Source organism: Haemaphysalis longicornis, unplaced genomic scaffold (genome assembly GCF_048455015.1).
Source record: "Haemaphysalis longicornis isolate Haplotype H1 unplaced genomic scaffold, Haemaphysalis longicornis Haplotype H1 scaffold_255, whole genome shotgun sequence".
NCBI classification, from domain to species: domain Eukaryota; kingdom Metazoa; phylum Arthropoda; class Arachnida; order Ixodida; family Ixodidae; genus Haemaphysalis; species Haemaphysalis longicornis.
Genome location: NW_027526317.1, coordinates 50462 through 72260, shown reverse-complemented (window position 1 = coordinate 72260; position 21799 = coordinate 50462). Strand labels below are relative to the sequence as shown.

Here is a 21799-nt window from a genome sequence, read left to right as displayed (position 1 = left end):
CCTTTTCCCAATTCAGTTGTTATTTTGTAATGCTCGCTTATCCTTCCCGTAACAATCATTGCTTACTACGTAACTACTTCATAGATAAAACATTTAATACTACGCCTTTCAAATACAATGCTCACCGAGCACACTGCACACAGCAATAATTATCGCTACTCGTTTCTCTTCTTGTCCACTAAATTATTCGGGGTAATTCCGTAACACTGCTCTGGGTAATTCCGTAATACTGCTCTACTTCGGTAGGCATTCGACAGTCTGGCAATTCAACTGATATTTTAACTAGACGATTGTTGTTTTTGGCGAGCCGCTACTGAACGCAGTATGGTACTTTAAATACGCCAAAAACGTTTTATCAGCGATAATACTATGCTCCCTTCCATTCATTTCCGTCATCCGTCAATGAAGCGTAATATACCACAGCTTTTATTCACTCAATTTTATACTTTAACCATTTTTAGTGTCGGGGCAGTGAATATTCCCATATTGAAAATTACTACTTTTGAAGAACTGTACCAGTAGTTGATGAGTTTCTAGATACGCGCAATGTCCATGCCTACCCGGCTAACAAAATATACGTATTCCCCGGATATCCAATGAATATGCGCCAATGTCGGCTTTCAGATGTACGTTTTCTGTCAAAGAGGCTTCTGTCAAAGAGGGTTTTGATACACGGCCTGCCAGAAGAGAACAGGTTCCCGGCCTCTTGCAAGAAAAATATTGTTGGTACTTTGTTTCTGTTGAGGTAGTGCAAGAATTAAAAGATGATGAAAATCATCCTCGCTTTTTGTATGCGCGATTAACAACTCAAATAGATAATTTTGCAAGCTTTGCCACAAACCTCAAGACGTAACAAAAGCCTGCTTTATCATGAGATGTTTTCTTGCAGTTGTTAAAAATGAAAGCGAAAATTGGATATCCAACCTGGCTGTTAAACACGTCGTATCTTGAAGAACTTGGACAATACGTAAGTAAAAAAAGAAGGATAAAAAATATTCTGAATCCTCCCATTCGATGCGGGTGCGTGCTTGGCATTGGCTTAAGTTTTTTAAAGGCATATTTTATGTCCTCGGGAATTCCAATACAGTCATGATTAAAATTTATTTTCGTGCAAGAAAGCCAGCATAAAGCTCCCCTTCCTAGCACTGAAACTACAGTGGAGCTAAACTTAATATCCCTGTCAGTGCTGTCACTGCAGCTGTTTTCGAGCCACAGGTCCATTACCCCAACAACAAAACCAAGATACGGCTCGTTCCTTGTAGTGCCAGCCTGAACTTCAAACTACCCCAAGGTGAAGGCAGCGCCTCATGCGGTTGGCGGGGGAAGTGTCTAATCGCTCGTTCAAACTTGGAGCAGGGATGCAGATACGGGAACCGAGAAAGGCGTAAAGACGCGTGCCGTTAGGAATTGATTCCAAGCGCCGCTGGATGTATCCAAGCTCAATCGGCCTTCACGCCTGCAGCGCTAATGGCTCCTAACAGCATTAGTATTTTGTATCGGGCAGTGAAACTGTGCGCACGTTCACTGCGCGCACTCGGGACAAATAGGCAGCTATCGCCACACAAACCTGGTTTAACTGTGTCCAGCGATGGGAAGGTGTATGTCTTTTTATTTCGACCTCTCAGTAGATAAAATGACGCTGAACAGAGCCACCTTTACAGTCTGCGTTGTTATAACAGATTTCTGCGGACACCATGTTTAAATATTTCCTATTTTCCAGATTCCACCGCTTGACCTCAAAGGCCCTTATATAGATATTCGGATGGCTATACAAAAGAACAACTTGGCACGCTCGTTAAAAATTCTTCGTGAACCATATAGAAAGACCACAGAGTAAGCATTTATGAAATTTTACAAACTTGGTATTATACCAATTCTTCTTAGGGTGATTAAAAGGTCATACATTATTATGAACACAAGTATGCACGTTAAACTGAGGCAATCATGTAAAATACTTGTGGCGTTATCATTCACTCTACGTTTTTTAAAAACCAACCATTTTTTTAATCCAATGGAACCATTCCAGGTTGACGTGTCAAGTCAATGGTGATGTTCCCACCAAAGATGACACATATAAAAATTAATATCAGGGGCGCATAGGGCCAACTTTCCGAAAAGCTTTTAGCAGAATAGAAGACAACAAAATGAATGTTTTTCAGTGAAATATATTGACTAATACCGAAGGTTTATGCCACATACTGCGTAAGTTGACAGTTGGAAGATGCAAGAAAAGAAAGATAAACCCTTAAGCAATGCAACCTCCAAGAAGGCAGTCGACAATCCTTAAAAATAGGAATCCTTATAAAACGGCAGTGTGGAGGGGGGGGGGGAATCCAACGGAGCTGAGACTGCTCTTTTTTATTCTAGCCTGCCGGCCATCTGGCATACCGTTTTCACCTTGCAATCTGACCCGCCACGGTGGCTCAGTGGCTAAGGTGTTGCGCTGCTGAGCACGAGGTCGCGGGTGCGATTCCCGGCCGCGGCTGCCGCTTTTCTGATGGAGGCGCAAAGCAAAAACGCCCGTGTGTACGAGATTTTGGCGCACGTTAAAGATCCCCAGGTGGTCAAAATTAATCCGGAGCCCTCCACTACGGCGCACCTCATCGCCTGCGTTGCGTCGGCGCGTTAAACCCTACAATCAATCAAACCTTGCGATCTATTTTCGTGCGGAGGGTCTACCTTTACCTTCTGATTGGGTTCAGAGTTGGTGTCAAGCAACGTTCCTGCACAGTCATGAAGACCGGCCGGCACAAAGTAAATATAGCATCAGCGTTGTTAAACGAGGCGCTTTGACGTCACGGTTTGTAAGCTATACAGCTAATTTCGTGGATTTAATAAGAGGAAGAAGGCAATGGTGGATAACGGCTAGCTGTCATCACCATCAGGAGCTAGAAGACAAAAGAGCAAATAAACTCGGTTCCGCTCAGCCATGGACTCGCGTCCGCGTCGCGTTCCATAACATATTATGGTAACGTGAAACCCAGAAACAACGTACCGGGGGACTTACTGCGCTGCGCCTTCAAGTTAGTGCATAGCCTCGAGTACATCGCCTCTACATTTCGGGGGTATCACTCTTGAACGGTCCTGCCATGACTGCGTGCTGGACGCAGACCCCCCGTTTGGAACCCGGAGATGAACCCAATTCATTTGACAGCCGCGACCCTTGCTTCGCTGCGATCCTTCGTTTTCATGGCAGGCAGGTGGTGGACGGACATATCAGTTCGCGGGTCATCCTCCGGGTGGACATAACCAAACTAGCCAACACAACCGTTCGTGTCTTCGAATCGTCTACTTCAAATATAGGTATAATTATACATTTGTGCCGCATGACAGAACAAAGACAGGGTGAATTTTGAATGCTGGATAGACATATCTAGAGCCTCCTCGGCTTTGAGAACTTTATAAATGACTTAGAAGAAGGCAAAGAGTACTCGCACGCAATAAGTCGCACTTAGGTTTCGCTAATGAAAAGAATTTCTGAGGCAACTTGGAGGAAGTCGTTCACCAAGACGAAGATTTTGTCGCCACCTCAACATAAGCAGGGGCCTCCCAGAGGTGGCACTTCTCAGACAAATGACGCGGTCAATGCAACACTCCCCTTCGCAACAAGAGCAACCTTCGAAGCCGTGGGTTTATCGTCGTCAGTGAAGGAGATGTTGGAGCACCACAGTGCCCCTACATTTGCAACCTCATCGGAGAACCAGGTCGCGGGATGTACCAGTGGGACGGAGTTCGACCAAGCAGCTGGCGCCGTGGCATTCCACCTAATCGAGGACAATACCATGCCAGACTTGGAAGCGCTCGGGGCCAAGTCCAAAAAACCATCGCGCATGGGCAATACTCAGATCAAGACACCGGATGAGCGACCTAGCAGTGGTCCCGGGTGCAACGAAATCAAGGCATTCACTCGTGTACCGCAGTTACGAAACAGGTGGCTCGGCAGCAAATCTCGGAATACGCAGATTCAAGCATGTGAAAGTGAAGCGTTTGTTCGACTACTAGAAGCAAGGAAATCCAGGTCAATGTCAACCATTCAGACGCAAGTGCGAAAAACTCAGCCAGTACTCAGAACGGAACATTGAAAAGGAGCAGGCGGAGAAAAGGTGACCACTGATCGGAACATTGAGGCTGCATTTCAAATACGATTTATCCATGCTCACTCCACGAGCAACTTTATTGGCTCATGCATAGGAGAGTCTTGTTCGAGAAAACCAGCCTGCCCCGTCGTAGCCAAGAAGGAAGCAAGAAGAAGGCATCGTGCCGCGAATCATCGATGGAGGGTAAAGCAGAAGTACACCTTTTGTCTTCGAAGGAATGGCATCGGACTACCCATCTCGGAAAAAACTTGACTAACGTGTTCTGCACTTCCCACTAGTGTCACCGTCGGAGGGGGGGGGGCGGTTTGTTGCGGAGTTAGTCAGGAAAAAGAAGATGACAAAGGTGGCTAACGGCCAAACATCATTACCATCAGGGGCTAGAAAAGAAAGCAGCGAATAAACTCGGTTCGGCTCAGCCATGGACTCGCGTCCGCGTCCCCTTCCATAACAGGTAACTCAAGAAATCATGACCTTTGCATTCCAGTGAGCATCGAATGGAGGTGAGGCTGTTCTTTTTTTTTTTTTAGCATGCCGTCCGTCTGGCCTAAATTAATCACCTTGCTGCTTAGTTTTTAGTTTATCGTCCATCCCTGCCTTCTGGCCGGGTTCAAACTGGGCATCAAGCCAGTGTCTTGCACAGCCATGAAGAGCGGCCTGCAGAAAACCAATACAGCAGCAGCCTTGGTGCACGAGGTGGTGTGACGTCATAGTCTGTAAGATATAAGGGGAACTCAAGAAATTGTCACCTTCGCAGTCCGGTGGGCGCCGAACGGAGCTGAGACTGTTCTTTTTTATTTTAGCCTGCCATCCTTCTGACCTACCGTCATCAACCGGCTGGTATTTTCCTGATGAGCGTCCGTCCCTGCCTTCTGGCGGGATTCAAAGTGGGCATCAAGCAAGCGTCTTGAAGAAAAAGCAGAAGCGTTGTGTACTAGGTGGTGGGATGTCCCGGTGTGGTAGCTATAAAGGGAACTAAAGAAATAATCGCGTTCGTATTCCGGTGGGGCATCGAATTTAGGTGAGAATGCTCTTTTCTTATCCTTGGTAAGAGACGTTGGTGATTTGTTATAACCTCTATTACATGCTTCTCTGGTACGCACGATTTTAAATGCAGAGCATTTCAGTAACTCACGATGTCACCCACGTTGACGTCCGTAGTCGTAGTCCGCACCCCTCCCCCTACACTATATAAAAAAAATACTATCCGGCGCCTGGTTTCGATCCCTCGACCCTGCGGGCGGAACGCAATGTACATGGTGCCGTACCCACTGCGCCACAAAGCCGACACAGAATGGGATGCTACGAACGCGCCTTATATCCTTGACTCATTCAAACTACGTCGAGAAGCTGCTGATACAACGCATTCACTACCACCAATTCCCCAAACACTAAACGTTAACGCAATACACCCACCCCCTATGCGACGCATTTACTCGAGTCCCCCTCGCGGGGAGATGGGCCCAATTACGATGGCAGTGCAACGCCGGCACGTGCGGGGAGGAAAGAACAAAGAGAGGCAGGGGGCGCGCGAGCACTGCGAAGGCGGGAAATTTGAATTGCATGGGGTGGTAGCAGTAAGCGGATAACGGCGGTACAGGCCGCTATGGCGAATCACTGCTCTGCATTTCCGACAGCTTTTGCCATTGCATGTGTGAGCGAGGAAGTGTTGGCACATTCTAAAAGTTTCGAACATGATACGCTGACTCGTTTCTAGCCTGTAAAAAAATTGTTTCATGTAAGGGCATGTTCAGGTGTTTTCAAAAAGAACCTTAAAAGCCTGGCTTAAATCGCTGTTCATGGTTGGAAATGTCAAAAATGCACAAACGAAAAGTTATAGGTGTCATGTGAATCCGAAGGAAGCGGTGAAGAGAACGCTAAACAAGCTAAAGACAGCGGTGCTTCGACTTGAGCAAGAGAATGTCTGATATCAGCAACACCTTTAAGTAGACTAGAAAGTTCGGAAAGCAAAGTCGTTACGAAATTCATGACCACGCAGGCTAAAGAAAAATCAATTGAGCTGTTAGTTTGTAAGTATGACGAACTCCTGCTGAGATAACGCGAAGCATGAAAAAGAAATGGACTCTTTAAATAAGGTGTCCGGCACACATTATAGAAAGCTTGCTGAAAAAGAAGCGGAAATAGCGCACCTATAGGGTATTGTCAACAATATGAGCAGTGTTCCAGGCAAAAAAACGCACACATGAATGGTGTAGCCCAGCGGCGAGAAGAGGATTCACACCAGGTTTTTTTAGATATTAGCCATTAACTGGAAATTAAGGCACCCGAAATGCAATCGGTCGGAGCGATACACAGGCTGAAGGCGAACCAAGATAAAATTCTAGCTATAATTGTTCGCTTCAAAGATCAAGAGGAACACAACCTGCGGTTGACAGAGAAACGCCACCCCACAGATAAGCGTACTCTTTATCCGTAAGTGTGTTTTAATGCACGAGTCGCACTACGTACTATGTAGAGTAGCGGTTGTCTACATGTTGCCTCTTACGTGTGGGAAAAAGTACATAGGTCAGAGCGGACGCTGTGTGAACAAGAGGCTCCGTGAACATGAGTTGTCCCTCGGTGGAAAGATGCCCTTAGCCACGCACTGCCGCGATTGCCGCGATTGCGATTCATGTGGACCTGTGTTTGCCGATACCATTGTACTAGCGAGGGAAAAAAGCAAGCTGAAAAGGGAGATTATAAAGGCCTTTCATATTAGAGACTTGGTAGCGCATTCGTGAGCCATACGTCGGTTCTACTTAGTGATAAAGAGTATGCCTATCTGTGCGGAACCTGCAAATGAAATAAGCCTAAGCCGGGTGACCAGTATATTTGGAACACGTGCCTTTTTTGTTTTTTGTTTTTTTGTGGTTCTTGGAGTGACCTTGGCTGATCGGTTACCCACAACGTCATCGGTTACCCACAACGTCATGTGACTGCGCATATAAATGTTCTGTTTTTTCAATAAAACCTCAGTTGTGAGAGACTGCGCTCGTCCGTGTCCTTTCTTGTGTCCGTCTTTCGCGCAGTTAAATTTTGAATATGAACGCCTTCCAACTCGCCCAGCTGTCTCTCATTCTAATTTTATTTCGCAGGGGTGAGCGCATGACTTGCGAAAGAAACTGGCCGTAGTAACTTACCGGATGCCTGCAGAAGTACAGTACCCAGGCCGTAGCCTCTGGCGTAGGTCTAATACAAAGGGGCTGTTGAAGTCCGGGAACTGTAAACATGCATTTTTAGATACTGCTGTCAAAAGAGATACAAAGGCACCCTGCTGTTCTTTCTGCCACTTCCACCTGGTGCCTTTCTTGAGGAGGTCATTCAGTGCCTTTGAAATATTTGAAACGGAAACATACCTAAAGAAATGAAAGTTTCCATTGCAAGACCGATTAACAAACACGGAATAAAAGCGAACTCGGTTACTACAGACCGATTGCAATATTATCACGGTTGTCTCATGTAATGGAGAAGCACATAGCGTAATGCAATCCTTTCGCAAAAAGTACCACTTAGATAAGTTGTCGCAGTTTGGTTTCACGAAACAACAGAAACAGCATTTAACTTTCAGAATTTTCGAACCTCGTTAACGCCTCTTTGAAGCTAACGGAGCGGCTTCAGTGCTATTTATAGACATATCGAAAGCCTTCGATACTGCAAACAATAAATTGATGTTACCGAAACTCTGCTCTTTTGCTGTTCGCATAAAAACCATATATTTGTGAATAAATCGCATCAAATTGGTTCTTATACAAATACCAGTTTCACTCCTTCATTTGCTCATGGAATACCGCCATGGCACCATGACTAGAATGTTGTATGTTATGTGCAATTGAGGTTATATCAGGTACGTAATATTCACGAACTGTCTTGACTTATTCCGTACGAAAAGCGGTCCTTCAAATCAAACTGCACCTACAAGCGGTCAGTCATTCCTGGAAGATAAGTCATAGGAGAAACTAGGTGCGGGTACTACACAGTACTCGTACCAGCTGAAGTAAAATGAAACTAGGTCTCCCCTGCTTTATACGAAAAATTACAGCCACCCGAAACAAACTATTGACAGTTAAGCAACCTTATGATCAATTTCTTAAGGCCATTATGAGAAGTTTCACTAATTATAGAGAATGAATATGGCGGCCAGTAAAAGCGCAAATGATAAAGTGATGATCTGTAGTGCTCAAGAGCCCACACAATCAATTTTCTCCAACACGGCAGTGAACTGTTTTGAAGTATATCATCCGTGCGCAAAATATCGAACTCTACAATGTAGACAGGTGCTAAAGTAAAAACTTTGTGCAGAGGAGCCACCCCATATTTTATGCCTCAGGTATTGCGGTTGCAAAAACATTTTTTCAGAATGCACTGCCGAACAATAAGTTTACTTAGCCATTTATGTATTTTTATAACAATTTATTGTATCTTTTGCAAATGATAATTGAAAAGCGTCCAAAAATCCGGACATTAGGGCAATTCGGAGATCTAGCATGTATTCCTGCGGAACAGGGCACCTGTTCCAGCGTTTCCGCACTTCAGGGATGTTACCACCACTTCCTCAAAGATAACGCAGCACAGCCCTTTTGCAGACTTTAAACGGACTTAAACTATTTATATAATTGTTAAATTAGACAATATGAATATTGCATCAAAAACAATGGATGTATTGAAACCATAGCGCAAAGCACTGCTCCCTCCTTTGACACTACCTACTACTACATCCCGCACCAATCTATATTAATGCTACCGTCCTCATAATATAGGTGGCCTGGCGGTCCCACTGTTGTGAACGCCTTTTACGCCGAGAATACCAACGAAATGGGTAAGGATTTCAAAAAATCGTTTTTTATTACTAGTGTGAGTTTTTAACTTTTGCGAAAACCCTTGTGCCAAAACGCTTCCGAAACTGCCAAGTGAAGGTATTTTCTTTCTATAGACATCGATATGTGACTGTTCTAACCTTATAGCTCCTATTATATCTAACAACTATCGAACACCCTCTTGAAAATTTCGTGTGGATTACAAATGCAATTTGTGCTGATTTTTGGAAGGGTTTACGAACTTTGTAAAAACTACATAACAATTGAGTCTAAAAATGCCGAGACAGACTAGAGTAGTGTACTGTTTCTCACCATAGATGGATGGAACCATGGCGGCTATCATCATACATTTCACGAGGGGACTAACAAAGCAAGCTCCCAGGTGGAGCTGAGGGGTTTTTTCTCGCTGGAAGTTGGCCGTGAGCGTTTCATCTATAAGGGCTGTGGGTTCTCCATTTTCGAGCCTTCGGCGTTTCCACTCGGCGTTCCCACAATTTGATGATGATGGTTGGGTTTTTATGGCGCAAGGCCGACTAAGGGCAAAGAGCGCCAGAGAAAAGGTTATTTAATGAAGTGAAGTGGTTACCACAAAAAGGTAGGTAAAAAACGTGTAAACCGAACATAGTAAAATCAGTTAAAGATAATGGCGATGGCTGGTGTATGGGGCCAGTTTTGATTATGCGTTATAGGAAATGAGGTTTAAAAACTTAACGTCTGACAAATACTCAAACACACGTTTCACGGAAACCATGGCATCGTCACCCAGAAACAGCGATGGATGTAGGGGAATAAGTTGTCTGTAGAGTTCTCTGAAGTGTTTGTGTCGTGTTGTGTGATGTGCCTTGCATGTGATTAGTATGTGCACTACGGATAGGGCCTCTCCGCACCTGCTGCACTGGGTTCTAGAAGATCCCGTCAGCAGATACGAGTGCGTTGCATGGGTGTGGCCTATCCGCAGCCTAAGGCGACTTCCGTGTGTCTGTTGTGTGAGTCAGCTGTGTACCGTCCCAAGTGTGGCTTTATTACATGTAGTTTGTTGTCTGTCTGTTCGTTCCAGTGGGTTTGACATGTTCTGCGCAAGTGTTGTCTTATGTGTGGCTTGAGGACTGTATATGGTACGGTTGTTATGTCTACAGTGTTCCTGAGTGCAGCAGCAGCAGCTCTCTCGTCTGCCAACTCGCTCCGAGCGATCCCAGCATGTCCTGCGACACAGCAGAAGAGCAGCTGATGCTTCTGAGCATACACAGACATGATGGTGGGGAATACTAGATTAACTATGTGGTTTTTGGGGGGTGTATGCGATGATACTGCGCGAACAACACTCAAGGAATCTATGTACATGATAGACTGCGGAATTTGATTTTAAAGTATGTGTCGTACAATCAGTAAAATTCTATACGCTTCTGCTGAAAAAATTGTTGTGTGCACGCTCATGGGTCTGGCTGCATTGAAGTTCGGACCATGAGCAGCGCAGGAGACCATAGTGGAGGTTTTAGAAACGTCACTGTAAAATTCTGCAAGTGGGTATTTAAACTGCAGAGAGAGCAAGTGCTGCAGTATTGCAGCTCGCGGTACCCAATTTTTGTCAAGTTTTATAAAAGAAAGGTCACAGGACACGGGACGAACTTGCCAAGGCGGTAAAATGTTTGAAAAGGGTGACCTGTACCCATCTAAAAACGAAGCGCTGAGATCCAAGGCTCGCTCTTTCACTGTAAGTGAAAAGGGCAGAGGAACGGGTGGGCGATTTATTCAATAATCAAACAATCAAGAGCGTTATTATCACAAGACAGGAAAAAGGTTTAGACTATTTGGACCAATAGCCAGGAGGCTAGTTTCCGGTCCAATACAAAAATACACATACAAATGAGTCGCAGGTATCTACCAAGGTTCGAAAATAAAGAAAATGAACAAAATAGGCAAATAATAAATGAAACACAAAACAGTATAAACATTCACTATAATTACAATCACATCATTAAACTACATTCTGTTTATCCAAGTAAAACATCTTGCAAGACAATTAGAAGTTCCTCGCAGTTTGCACTTGAATAGGTATATCGTTCCACACTTTGGCACCGTAGAATTCAATAAGCCTTTCGCCATAAGCGTTATGACGCATTGGCAAGTTGAAGTTGGCGTTGGATGCTTGCCTAGTGCTTCGAACAGGGATAGAAAAACGTGCTAAGGGTACAGGAACGTTGCGGTTTATAATTGTGTTTACCAAAAGAGATATTTTGTATTCCCGAATAGTTGAAAAAGAAAGCACACGAAATTCCTTAAAAATTGTATTGACAGGACGGTTGAATGCAGAAAATGATATTATTCTTAGTGCTCGTCGTTGTAATCGATATAACGGCGTAAAATATGTTTCAAAGGTAAGCCCCTACGCTTCCGTACAATAAATAATGTTGCACTGAAATAAAGTGAAGTATAAAGATCGTAACATACTACATGGGAAGGAACATCGCGCTTTGGTTAACGTGAAAAAACTAAACGCACGTTTTTTACACACCTTTTGGACTTGTTCTTTCCAATGTAGGTGTGAATCAAAGACAACACCCAGATATTTGAAGGAGGTTACATTCTCAATTGATTTGTCGTTTATATACACACTAAAAGAACTATTATCAATTACTTTTCTCCTCGAGTGAAAGATGACACATTTAGTTTTGTAGGTATTTATGGTTAACTTACTTTTCAAAAACCATGAGTAGATACTGCCCATTTCAGCTAGTATGGTATCTTGCATTTCAGATAGAGAATCACCACAAAATATAATTGCGGTGTCATCCGCATACATTAGTATTGTGGAGTTCTGTATTGCGAGTGGGAGATCATTTACATACAACGAAAATAAAATAGGACCTAAAACTGATCCTATTGTGGATTTGTGTATTGCGAGTGGGAGATCATTTACACACAACGAAAATAAAATAGGACCTAAAACTGATCCTTGCGGAACATCACATGTTAAGTCACTGTATGAAGAATGGTGATTATCGATTACCACTTTCTGTTTTCTAGATGAAAGATAGCTCGCAAAGAATTTAAGGGAGTTGCCAATTATACCATATTTTTCCAGTTTATTTATAACAATTGAATGATTAACCGAGTCAAAAGCTTTCTTAATGTCCAAAAACACTCCTATTGCCAACTGATTTTTGTGAAGAGCGTTGTTTATAACTTGAGCAAGTGTTAGAACGGCCGAGGACGTAGTCCTGTTGGGAACAAACCCATGCTGCTTCGGGCAAATTACGTGATTTTCCTGGAGATATTTCTTTAAGCTGTATAGATATTAATTTCTCCAAAATGGTATTAATTACGCTTAACACAGATATTGGTCTGTAACTATTTGTATTGTTCGGATCTCCAGTCTTATAAACTGGAACAACTCATGCAATTTTAAGTACATTTGGATAAGAACCAGGGTTAATTGGACGATTAATTATATGATGAAGGGGAACCGACAGAATGTCAATGTTTTGCTTCACTACTTTCGCTTGTATTGCGTCATAACCGACAGCTTTGTTCTCCGATAGCTGGTTTACGATATTTATTATATCTCCCTGCGTTAGTGTATTAATATTGAAAACATTATTGGTCATTGGAAAATGTTCAGCTTCGTCTGCGGTAGGTCCGTTCCTAGATATTTTACCTATGTTTGTGAAATAGGTACAGTCAAACCCGGCTATAACGAACCCGGATAAAGTGAAATATGCTATATAACGAACAAAAATATTTCAGATACGAAAATACATGGGAAACATATTCCTTATAACGAAGTTCACATCCGATATATCGAACTCTGCGCGCCTAGAATGGACGCCGAAATGCATGGTCTCGGAGCGGCGATTGAGATGTTGATTGGCCGCGACCACGGAGCAAGAGTTGCGACTTATACATTGCGCCTCGCACGGGGCGACATGACGCCCGACCCTTTCCGTAACTGTTTCCGACGCGCGGGACTCTCGACGGAACCCGCGGAGTCAGCGAGTCCAGGCCAAGACAGGTACATCGGTGAACTGTGAGAACAGCTCCCCCGCATTCCCAATGATGTCCCGAGTGAAAGCCGTCCGAAGCTTATAATGAAGCGCTTTCAGCAGTCAATGGGCTCCGGCAATGCTTCTGTGATTTTTGAGGACGCGGACTGGAACTGGTGCAAATAATGTTTCGTGTAGAGAATGCTATGGTAGTTGAAGCCGCCAAAACGAAAGTGAAAACAAAAATCACCGCTTTTTTTGCAAAGTAGGCAGTTGAGGCGGAGAAGTAGCTTTATTACTTGCAATAAACGGATTTTTTTGGGTATCGTAACGGCTAATTAACTGTGTTCGTGTCTGCATGCGGGGATGGTGGAGTTGACATTTGCTTCTGAAGAACACTCGCACTGTCGTCTCCACCTCTCTCCAGCGGCAGGTGTTGTAAGTATTGCATGAAGGGCATCAAAAGATAAACCGTTGTAAAGCTGTGGTACGAGCGTGATATCAACAGCCAAGGTGCGCCATCAACAGCTAAGTCGAAAACACTGTATCCTGCTGCCTCAAATCTGCGGAGACACGCGTTCAATGTTTAGACCCCATGATGGCTTCAGTCACGCCATGTCTTCCTTGGGAGGAGGTTGGGGCCGAATTCTTCGATATGAATGGCAGGGACTACATTCTTCTTAAAGAATACCGGTCCACACTCCATGAAGTCATCAGGCTTGGTCCAATCCCAGCAGAATCAGTAATCACGTCCACCAAGAGCGTTTCCTGTGCTATGGTATCCCCTAGATACTATGTACTGGCAATGGTCTAGTTGGTGGCAAAGGAATTCGGAGATTTTGCTGCGTCGTGTTGCTCCCGTCAAGTCACCAGTAGTCCTAGGTTCCCCCAGTGAAAAGGCGAGCTGCAACAAATGGTTCAAACTGTCAAAAAGCACCCTAGGCAAGTCCGAAGACCACAACTCGGCCCTGCTGTCTTATCGAGACACAACAGGCACCAGTGAAGCTAGCCCTGCACGGCTGTATGGGCAGACGTTTGCAGAGTCACACACTCGAGAAAATAAACAAGGTGAAGCCAAGGTGGCCGTGTTCCGGTCAACTGGACCAGAGTGATCCGGCTAACAGGCAAATAAAGACGAAGACTTGAAACAGAAGGCATGCTGCTCGCGAGCGTCGTCTACTTCTACCGCGTTAACATGTTTGGATCTGGAGTATCAGGAGTCAGCCTGTCGTCTTGAGGCCAGAACAGCGTTCGCGCTGCTACTGTCGTAGAGACTGCCAGGGCATGATGCGGCGCTACCGCAATCATCTCGTACCGACTCAACCACAGCGGTAGCTGAAGTTTCAAGCCCTGTTGCTGACAGGGAACCATCCTTGGCCTCCAGGAGTGAGTCATCATACCCTTCAGAAACCCGCCCCGAGCCAAGACTCTCAACGAATTATGTGCCTTTAGCATCGCGAGGTGTTACACCACCAACTGTGCGTGAGCCCCCAGGGCGTGTGTGGCGTTAGGGCCCGACCATTCGCCAGCCAGGGCGGCTGTAATAGTAAGCGGAGTCAGAGGGAGGAGGTAGTGAGACGCCTCCAACATTGACGGCGCCCAAGCGACAATCACCATAATTGTTCGACGAGGCTATTACGTGCCTAAAACACGCTTCATAGTGAATACTAATCCGGCCTCTACTGATTACGGACCTCGGAAAAAATCCCCAGAGCAATGTTCCGAACTCTAGTTGCCGTGCTCGCTACCATACAAGTCGTAGGCGCTCTAGTCATGACAGCGGTGATAAAGCGGTTCATTACCGTCCCCTATCCCAAGCTATTGGAGCGGACCCCACCACCATCCTTTTAAGGGGTCATCCAGATAAAACACGCTTGTTTATTTCAAACATTTGGTCATTGATAGTGCCCCCAGCGCTCGTAATTCAGCAAAGGATGCTTTCTTCACTGAGAGATAATTCAATTTAGATTAAAACTCTGGTTAAAACTCTGTTTCGTGACGTCTGCCTGGGCGTAACAAGGATAGGTCTTCAAGCGGACGTTATTGCCCTGTTTAGGTCTGCAGCGGACTGCGGAGTCTTACTTACCATTAGTCTTCCTAAATGGCGCCACCATATACGTCTCACCTGCGTCATTTTTGTTACGATAGAAACGAATTGTTTCAGGAAACATGGCGTATTCCCGACAAACCGGGTCAGGTAAGATGATGTCGCTAACGCCAATCGGCCAGTGTCGTGTGAGACAACCGCCGAGCGCCGGGCTGCTTTGCAGTTATAACAAGCCAACTGCGCGCAGTACCAACAGCAGTACGCACTGGCAGTTCTGTTCACGTGTACTTATTTAAGCCAAACAAAGTTCCATATACAATGAACACAGGGATCCAATATTGCTGTCAAAGGCTCCTGTTGCGTCGCGTGAGGTGACCGACGACATGTGCCCGGCAACTGCAGCGAGGTGGTTGCAATGGGGCACCGGCACAGCGGACCGTGGCGCTTAATTCCAACAATTGACTGAGCACACAAGTGGCCGTTTATTCCCGATGACCCCCTACGAAACGCATCCACACATGATTGTCTTACTGGAATCACGTGTGTTGTTCGGCAACAACATATATTACACACTTTCCAATACAGAGGCGCACATAGTGCGCATACGCTGAGAAGTGAGAATGCCAATGAGCTACACCACATTGTCTCCCCATCAACATGAAAGTCAGCACACCCAGTATCATAGTCAACACAAAAGCACTGGCTCACTCGCGCACGGTCTCATGGTTCACACAAAAGAACTGGTTCACTTGCGCACAGGCAGTGGAACAAGGAGTCGAAGACTACATTGTGTACATGTTAGCATTACTATATGTTCGCAAGACTACAATGTCGATATTGACAAGGACACCTAATAGCTTAAGACCTCCTCATAAAAAACAGAGTAAGACAATACACGCACAAAGCATTTCCCCTGATGTCATGGCGGGGACCAACATAGAGCCACGGCATCGTATAAAATTTTACGTCCGTAACATAGGGAACAAACTCGCTAATCTACTGAGGCCGCTTTCTATATTGGTGTGGACACGTAGAGGTGGAAGAGGAACTTCGTATAGTGTCACCCATGTCGGTGAAATTTGAAGACCCAGAGGCCCCCTCGTATTCCCTTGATGCATTAGTTGGTTACAAGAAGACATTTGCTCAAGAGAGTCCTCCTGACAACACGACGTTCCCTGGCGACCAACCGATTCAGACCTTGCACCGAAAGAGAGCTCTAACGGATCAGAGTCAACCTGGAGACTTAGTGTAGACCCATCCGCAACAGGTAAACTTGTGGACTGAGTGCCCAAATGTCTAAGATGAACGGAGAGTACAAAAATTCTTTATGCCTAGGAGAGCGTTTATCGTTCTTGGAAGAATTTGGGGCCACGCCAAAACTAGGAATGATTGTTAGCTTGGGTGCATTCCACGTCTTTCCAGCCCTGAGTGCGAAAGTGTAAGGCGAAACCTGAGCCTGCTTTGTAAGAGGCTTACTATGCTTCTGGAATCCTTTCTTATGAAACTATTTTCACTGCATCTCCCACCTTTATGGGAGTCTTCTGTAGGCCTTTTCTTTTGTCAAAATACTGTTTAGCTCTTTGCTGCTTCGTGGAGACCTGGTCTCGAACATGAAGCAGGAAGCTGTGCGATTCTGATGTCTTTTGACGTGCCATAAAGTAAATAATATTCACTTTGTAACGAAGCTGACCTCCATGTAGCGAAAAAACTGGAAAAAGGCCTGTCACAGAATGTGGTGTGGCCTTATACGGACCTAGAAATTGTGTATTGCTCTATGAAGCATCCTTGCCTTCCAGTTTGGCTACCTGTAGATTTTCTATAGCAACCTTGTTAAAGCGTTTTGTCTGGCCGTCTGCCTGGGTCAAACAGACGAGAAAACGTGGCGGATGCCTTTTTCCTCTAGGTCATTTTTGAATTCCTTGGAGGCAAAGTGTAGACCATTGTCCATAACTAAACCCTCTGGACGCCCTTCCAGGCTGAAAGAGCAGTTCAACAATTTGATGGCGTCCTCTGAACAAATGGAATTCGTGCCAAGAACATCGTGCTCCTTTGAATAGTAGTCGGCTAATGTAACGAGATACTTGGGATAAGACAACTTTAATGGACCGACAATGTTCATTCCCAAGTTTTGCCAAGGCCGTTCATGCCACTCTAATGGCTCTAATGGAGCTAGGTGGGGCTTAGCAGACTTGTCTGCCAGCTGACAGAGGTGACAATGCTTCACATGTTCTTCAACACAACGATCCATTTGGGGCCACCAATATCATTCGCGGAGAAGTTGCTGTATACGTACTATACCTTGATGATTTTCATATGATAACTGAGGAAGTGGAGGTACAACAACACCAGGAATGACTGCACCGTCACCACGCATAAGTAAGCCGTCGACAATAGAAAGCTCAGCCCTAACATAAAAATAAGCTGTTAAATCTTTGCATTTCTTCTGGGGCAAATCTTTGGACACGTACTCAAACACTTTCTGTGTGACATCTGCATTCGTTGCAAGCTGAACAGTCTATCAACCACTGAAGTCACCAGAGAGAATATTTCTTTATCCTTAGTGAGTTCCTTAGAGTACTGAATTAGTAGTCTGGACATGCCATCAGCGACTGGATTTTCTGACCCCTCCTTGAAACATTCAATGTTAAAGTTGTAGTACAGACGTCAAGCCGACCTCAGTGAAATTCTCAAAGGCCTCCGACCTGAGTCTTCTGCGACTGCTGGTCAGTTTTCGGTGTGAACCGCCTGCCCCAAGGGATATTGTGCCACTTTTCACACTCTAGCAAGCAAACAAACGCTTCGCGTTCCCCCACAGAGTATTTTCTCTGTTTCCGACAACGTTCTAGAGGCGAAGGCTACGGTAGAGGCGAGGCTACAGCACTTCACCAGCATCGGTGAGGCGCTGATACTGCAGCTTTGCAGGTATTGACGAAAGGTCCCGGGTGGCAATTACTTCAGCTTGCTTAAGTTTGGCCCAGAGCTGCAGGAGCCGGAGATCGCTTTGGGTGGGTATTCTGCATCCACGTAAGCTGGGAGGCATCCGAAAAAACATGGCGAAGCAGATCAGTGGGGTCTGGGGTGATAGCTGAGATGGAAGCGTTGAGGGTAGATCGTAAGGTATCCCAGTTCACCACCATGCACCGGTGACGCAGGCGACCTTTTGAGTCCTGAAGGAGACCTTTGCAACTTGTTTGGTGATTGCTGCCCCAACAGTCGCTTCGCGTTGCCAAGAGACCAGTTGCGTACCCAGCCACCACGACAAGTCTGGAGAAGAGAGGCCATCCGTACGTGGACACACCCGCTTGTTCGGCTGGTACTGTCATTCGGAAGTGTAAAGTTGGCATCGGTGAAGTGCTCTAAAACCACTCGACCATGCTCACTTGAATACGGTTATCCCCAGTCACCGTGCAGAGCACTGAAGCCTCCCGCCACTAGAATGGGGCACCCAGGGTTAGCATTGCTTATGTACTGCATGAGCGCACCATACAACCCGATATGATAGCACTACAGGAGACAGAATGTACACCACACCAGGCAGGCTACGTCACACACCTCTCCGAGAACTTTCCGCCTAGGGTAGTCACCCTTACGTTCCGAGCCATCACTGTCGTAGAACTTTAAATTGATGGCTGCAGCATTTAGAATGTACTCATAGAAGTCGTACCTCGTACCAGAAGCCATCCTAGTGTATATGCTTTAAACATCTACAGCCCTCCAAACTATCGCCGCGATACCTTCGAATACTTAGTAATGAAAGCCGAGAGTGCGGCGGGCTGAAACGGCCTGGTAATAGTAGGAGAGTTCAACGCAGCGCATCCGGTGTGGGACTACAAGTACGCCACGCCAAAGGGCAACTAGCTCTACACTACCATTAAGCAACAGCGTTTAACAGTCCTCACTGACCCAACGTATACAAATCGTATCGGAAACAGCATCGCAAGGGATACCAGCCCTGACCTTACACTGATCAAAAACGTTCCACAAGCAGAGTGGCATACTCTGAAAGAGTCGCTCAGTAGTTATCACTATATTGTCCAGACTATCGTCCCAACCACTCCTTTACGTCGGATACTCAAGGTGACAAGAATACCAGACTGGACCGCATTTCGCAAGCACAGAGTCCAAAGCGACAGAACAGTCATAAACTCACTTGAGCAATAGATCGCGGACCTGCACCACGATGTAAACAAGCACTCGAAAGAGATCGCCCTCACCACAGAAGCGCCTTCAGTGGATTCCCACCTCCTGCATCTCTGGGAAGCACGCAAAGGCCTCCAAAGAAGATGGAAGAGGCGGAAACATAACAGAATGCTAAAATGCAGCATCGTAGAGATAAATCGGCTAGCAGCGGGGTACGCAGCCGAGCTCGCACGATAAAACTGGCGTCAGCTCTGCGAAAGCTTACAGGTAACGCTGGGAATGGCAAAGACATGGAAGCTCCTCTGCCATTTGCTGGACCCGACACAGAGTAAGCTGGAGAGTCAGAAAGCAATCCAGTGCTTGCAACACTCTCATCCTGGCAGCGACTAGGAGGTACTGGATAAGCTCAAAGACCAGTACATTGGCACACCTTTACCTCCCGTGACTCCTCGCACGTACGCTGGCCGTCCCAACCCGGAGTTGGGCAAGTCAATAACGACACAGGAGGTCTGGCTGGCACTTCAAGCACTGACCTGCAACACCACTCCAGGTAAAAGCAAGGTCACTAACAAGCTACTCGGGAACCTCGACGACAGAAGCATCCAAGCCTTAACGGGGTGCTTCAATGAGCACTGGAAACGGGGCACAATACCGGCTGAATGGAAACACGCTGAAACGGTGCTTCTTCGGAAGCCAGGCACACCTCCGAAATTGGACACATTTCGCCCCATATCGTTAGCGTCGTGCGTAGGGAAGCTTTTTGAGCGTGTGATCCTCACCCGCCTTCAACCATACATAGAAGCCCAAGACATTTATCCGCACACAATGTTCGGCTTCCGGCCCCACCTGTCAACTCATGACATCCTCCTTCAACAAAAGGAAGACGTCTTGGCGCACATTTCTCTTCACTCAAGCAGGGCTATCCTCACTCTTGATTAGAAAGGAGCGTTCTACAATGTGAGCCACGGCGCCATCCTCGAAAACCGAAGTAACACGAACTGCAGGAAACGAATGTTTTAGTATATCCAGGCATTCCTTACCGATCTCACGGCAACTGTGGGCATCGGACCACTACGAACGGGCCTTCAAACCATGCCTAACAGGGGAACGCCACAAGGAGCGGTGCTTTCTTCAGCAATATTTACCATAGCTATGATGAAGCTCCCAGAACAAGTTAACACCATCGCATGGATTAAACATGCGCTCTATGCAGATGACAACAGTATTTGGACTACTGGTGGGTCAGAAGGCGACATGCAGGATACGCACAAGAAAGCCGCTGATGCAGCCCAACAGTACGTCTGTTTCCGAGGCCTTCAGTGATCCCCGAGGAAGTCCGAGCTCATCATTCTGAGGCGCAAGCCACGTGGTAAGCCACTGGAACCCACCACAATACAAATAAAGCTGCAAGGTAGCGACATCCCCGTAGTCCCAACCATGTGCATACTGGGACTTTACATCCAGCAAGACGGATGAGGAACGCTAAACCATCCAGCGCCTCAACCAAACCATCCAGCGCCTCAACCACACTACCTCGCAAATCATGCGTATGGTGAGTCGAGTAACAAACCGGCCGCAGGGTATGAAGGAGGATGATGTCATCAAGTTGATGCAAGCACTGGTTGTCAGCCGCGTGGTGTACTCGACGCCTTACCTCCCACTGAAACCGAGGAAAATGGACCAACTTGACATACTACTGCTGAAGGCGTACAAGCAAGCGCTAGGCCTCTCGTCACACCGCCACTAGTAAGCTGTAAGCGCTGCTGGTGCACAACAAGGTGCGGGAGATCATTGATGCCCACCTGTCAGCCAAATAGAGCGGCTCAGGCAAATGTCGACCGGAAGAACGGTGCTGAGGCAACTAGGCTACCCGGTAGCGGAGGCCAGCCACCCTCAACCGGAAACTGTGCCACAAGACATCCGTACGCTCATCAGGGTTGATCCGCTCCCGCGAAACATGCACCCTGAACATCACGTCAGCGCAGACAAGTACGAGTACAATTCCTACCAAGGAAGTACTCTGCCCACCCCCATGTGTGATTCGCGGACACGGCCCACTACGCATCCCATCCAGCCACAGAAGTAAGCGTCATCGACGGCTCAGGCGATGTCGTTGACACTGCGACCGTAAAAACCGAAAACATCGTTGAAGCCGAAGCAACAGCCATCGCAGTTACATTTACGTTTCCAACTTCGAATAAACCGCTTCAGGTAATTACAGACTGCCAACAGGCGTCCAGAAACTACCGCAACGGTCGCATATCAATATCCGCCCTCCGATTACTAAAAAATCAGGATACCCTGAACCCCAACATACTGATATGGACGCCAGGTCATGCAGGGCTCGACGGAAACGGGCGAGCACACGATACACACCGAGCATGCACCCTCCGGGCACAGCACCAATCGCTGCGTGATTCAGAGCCTGTCCAGCAGCAGTACCGTGCACATCGGCTACACCACCGCCTTGCCAGATGTGCCTACCCACCACCGCATTAGAGGCTTACTCGAGAAGAGGCTGTAGCCTAGCGGCAACTACAGACCAACACATACCCCCACTTTAGCTTTCTGTACATCATACACGCCCCAATATATCCACCAACATGTCCACACTGCAGCGAACATGCAACACTGTACCACACCACGTGGGCTTGCCAGAACACACGAGCAGCCCCCAGTATTCGCACCCCCACCCTCGAGCAGTGGGAGGCCGCGCTGTGCAGT

At 46.4% G+C, this 21799-nt stretch overlaps 1 protein-coding gene across 3 annotated transcripts in view; it reads left to right on the top strand.

Annotated features, from left to right (window-relative positions):
• Positions 1-21799, top strand: part of LOC144172726 (neprilysin-1-like) — a 140964-nt gene that overhangs the window by 89510 nt on the left and 29655 nt on the right. For all 3 annotated transcript variants that reach the window (XM_077701340.1, XM_077701338.1, XM_077701339.1), the window contains exons 12-14: positions 890-967; positions 1721-1833; positions 8852-8910. In XM_077701340.1, coding sequence (XP_077557466.1) covers positions 890-967; positions 1721-1833; positions 8852-8910 — 250 coding nt within the window. The remainder of the gene's footprint in view (positions 1-889; positions 968-1720; positions 1834-8851; positions 8911-21799) is intronic.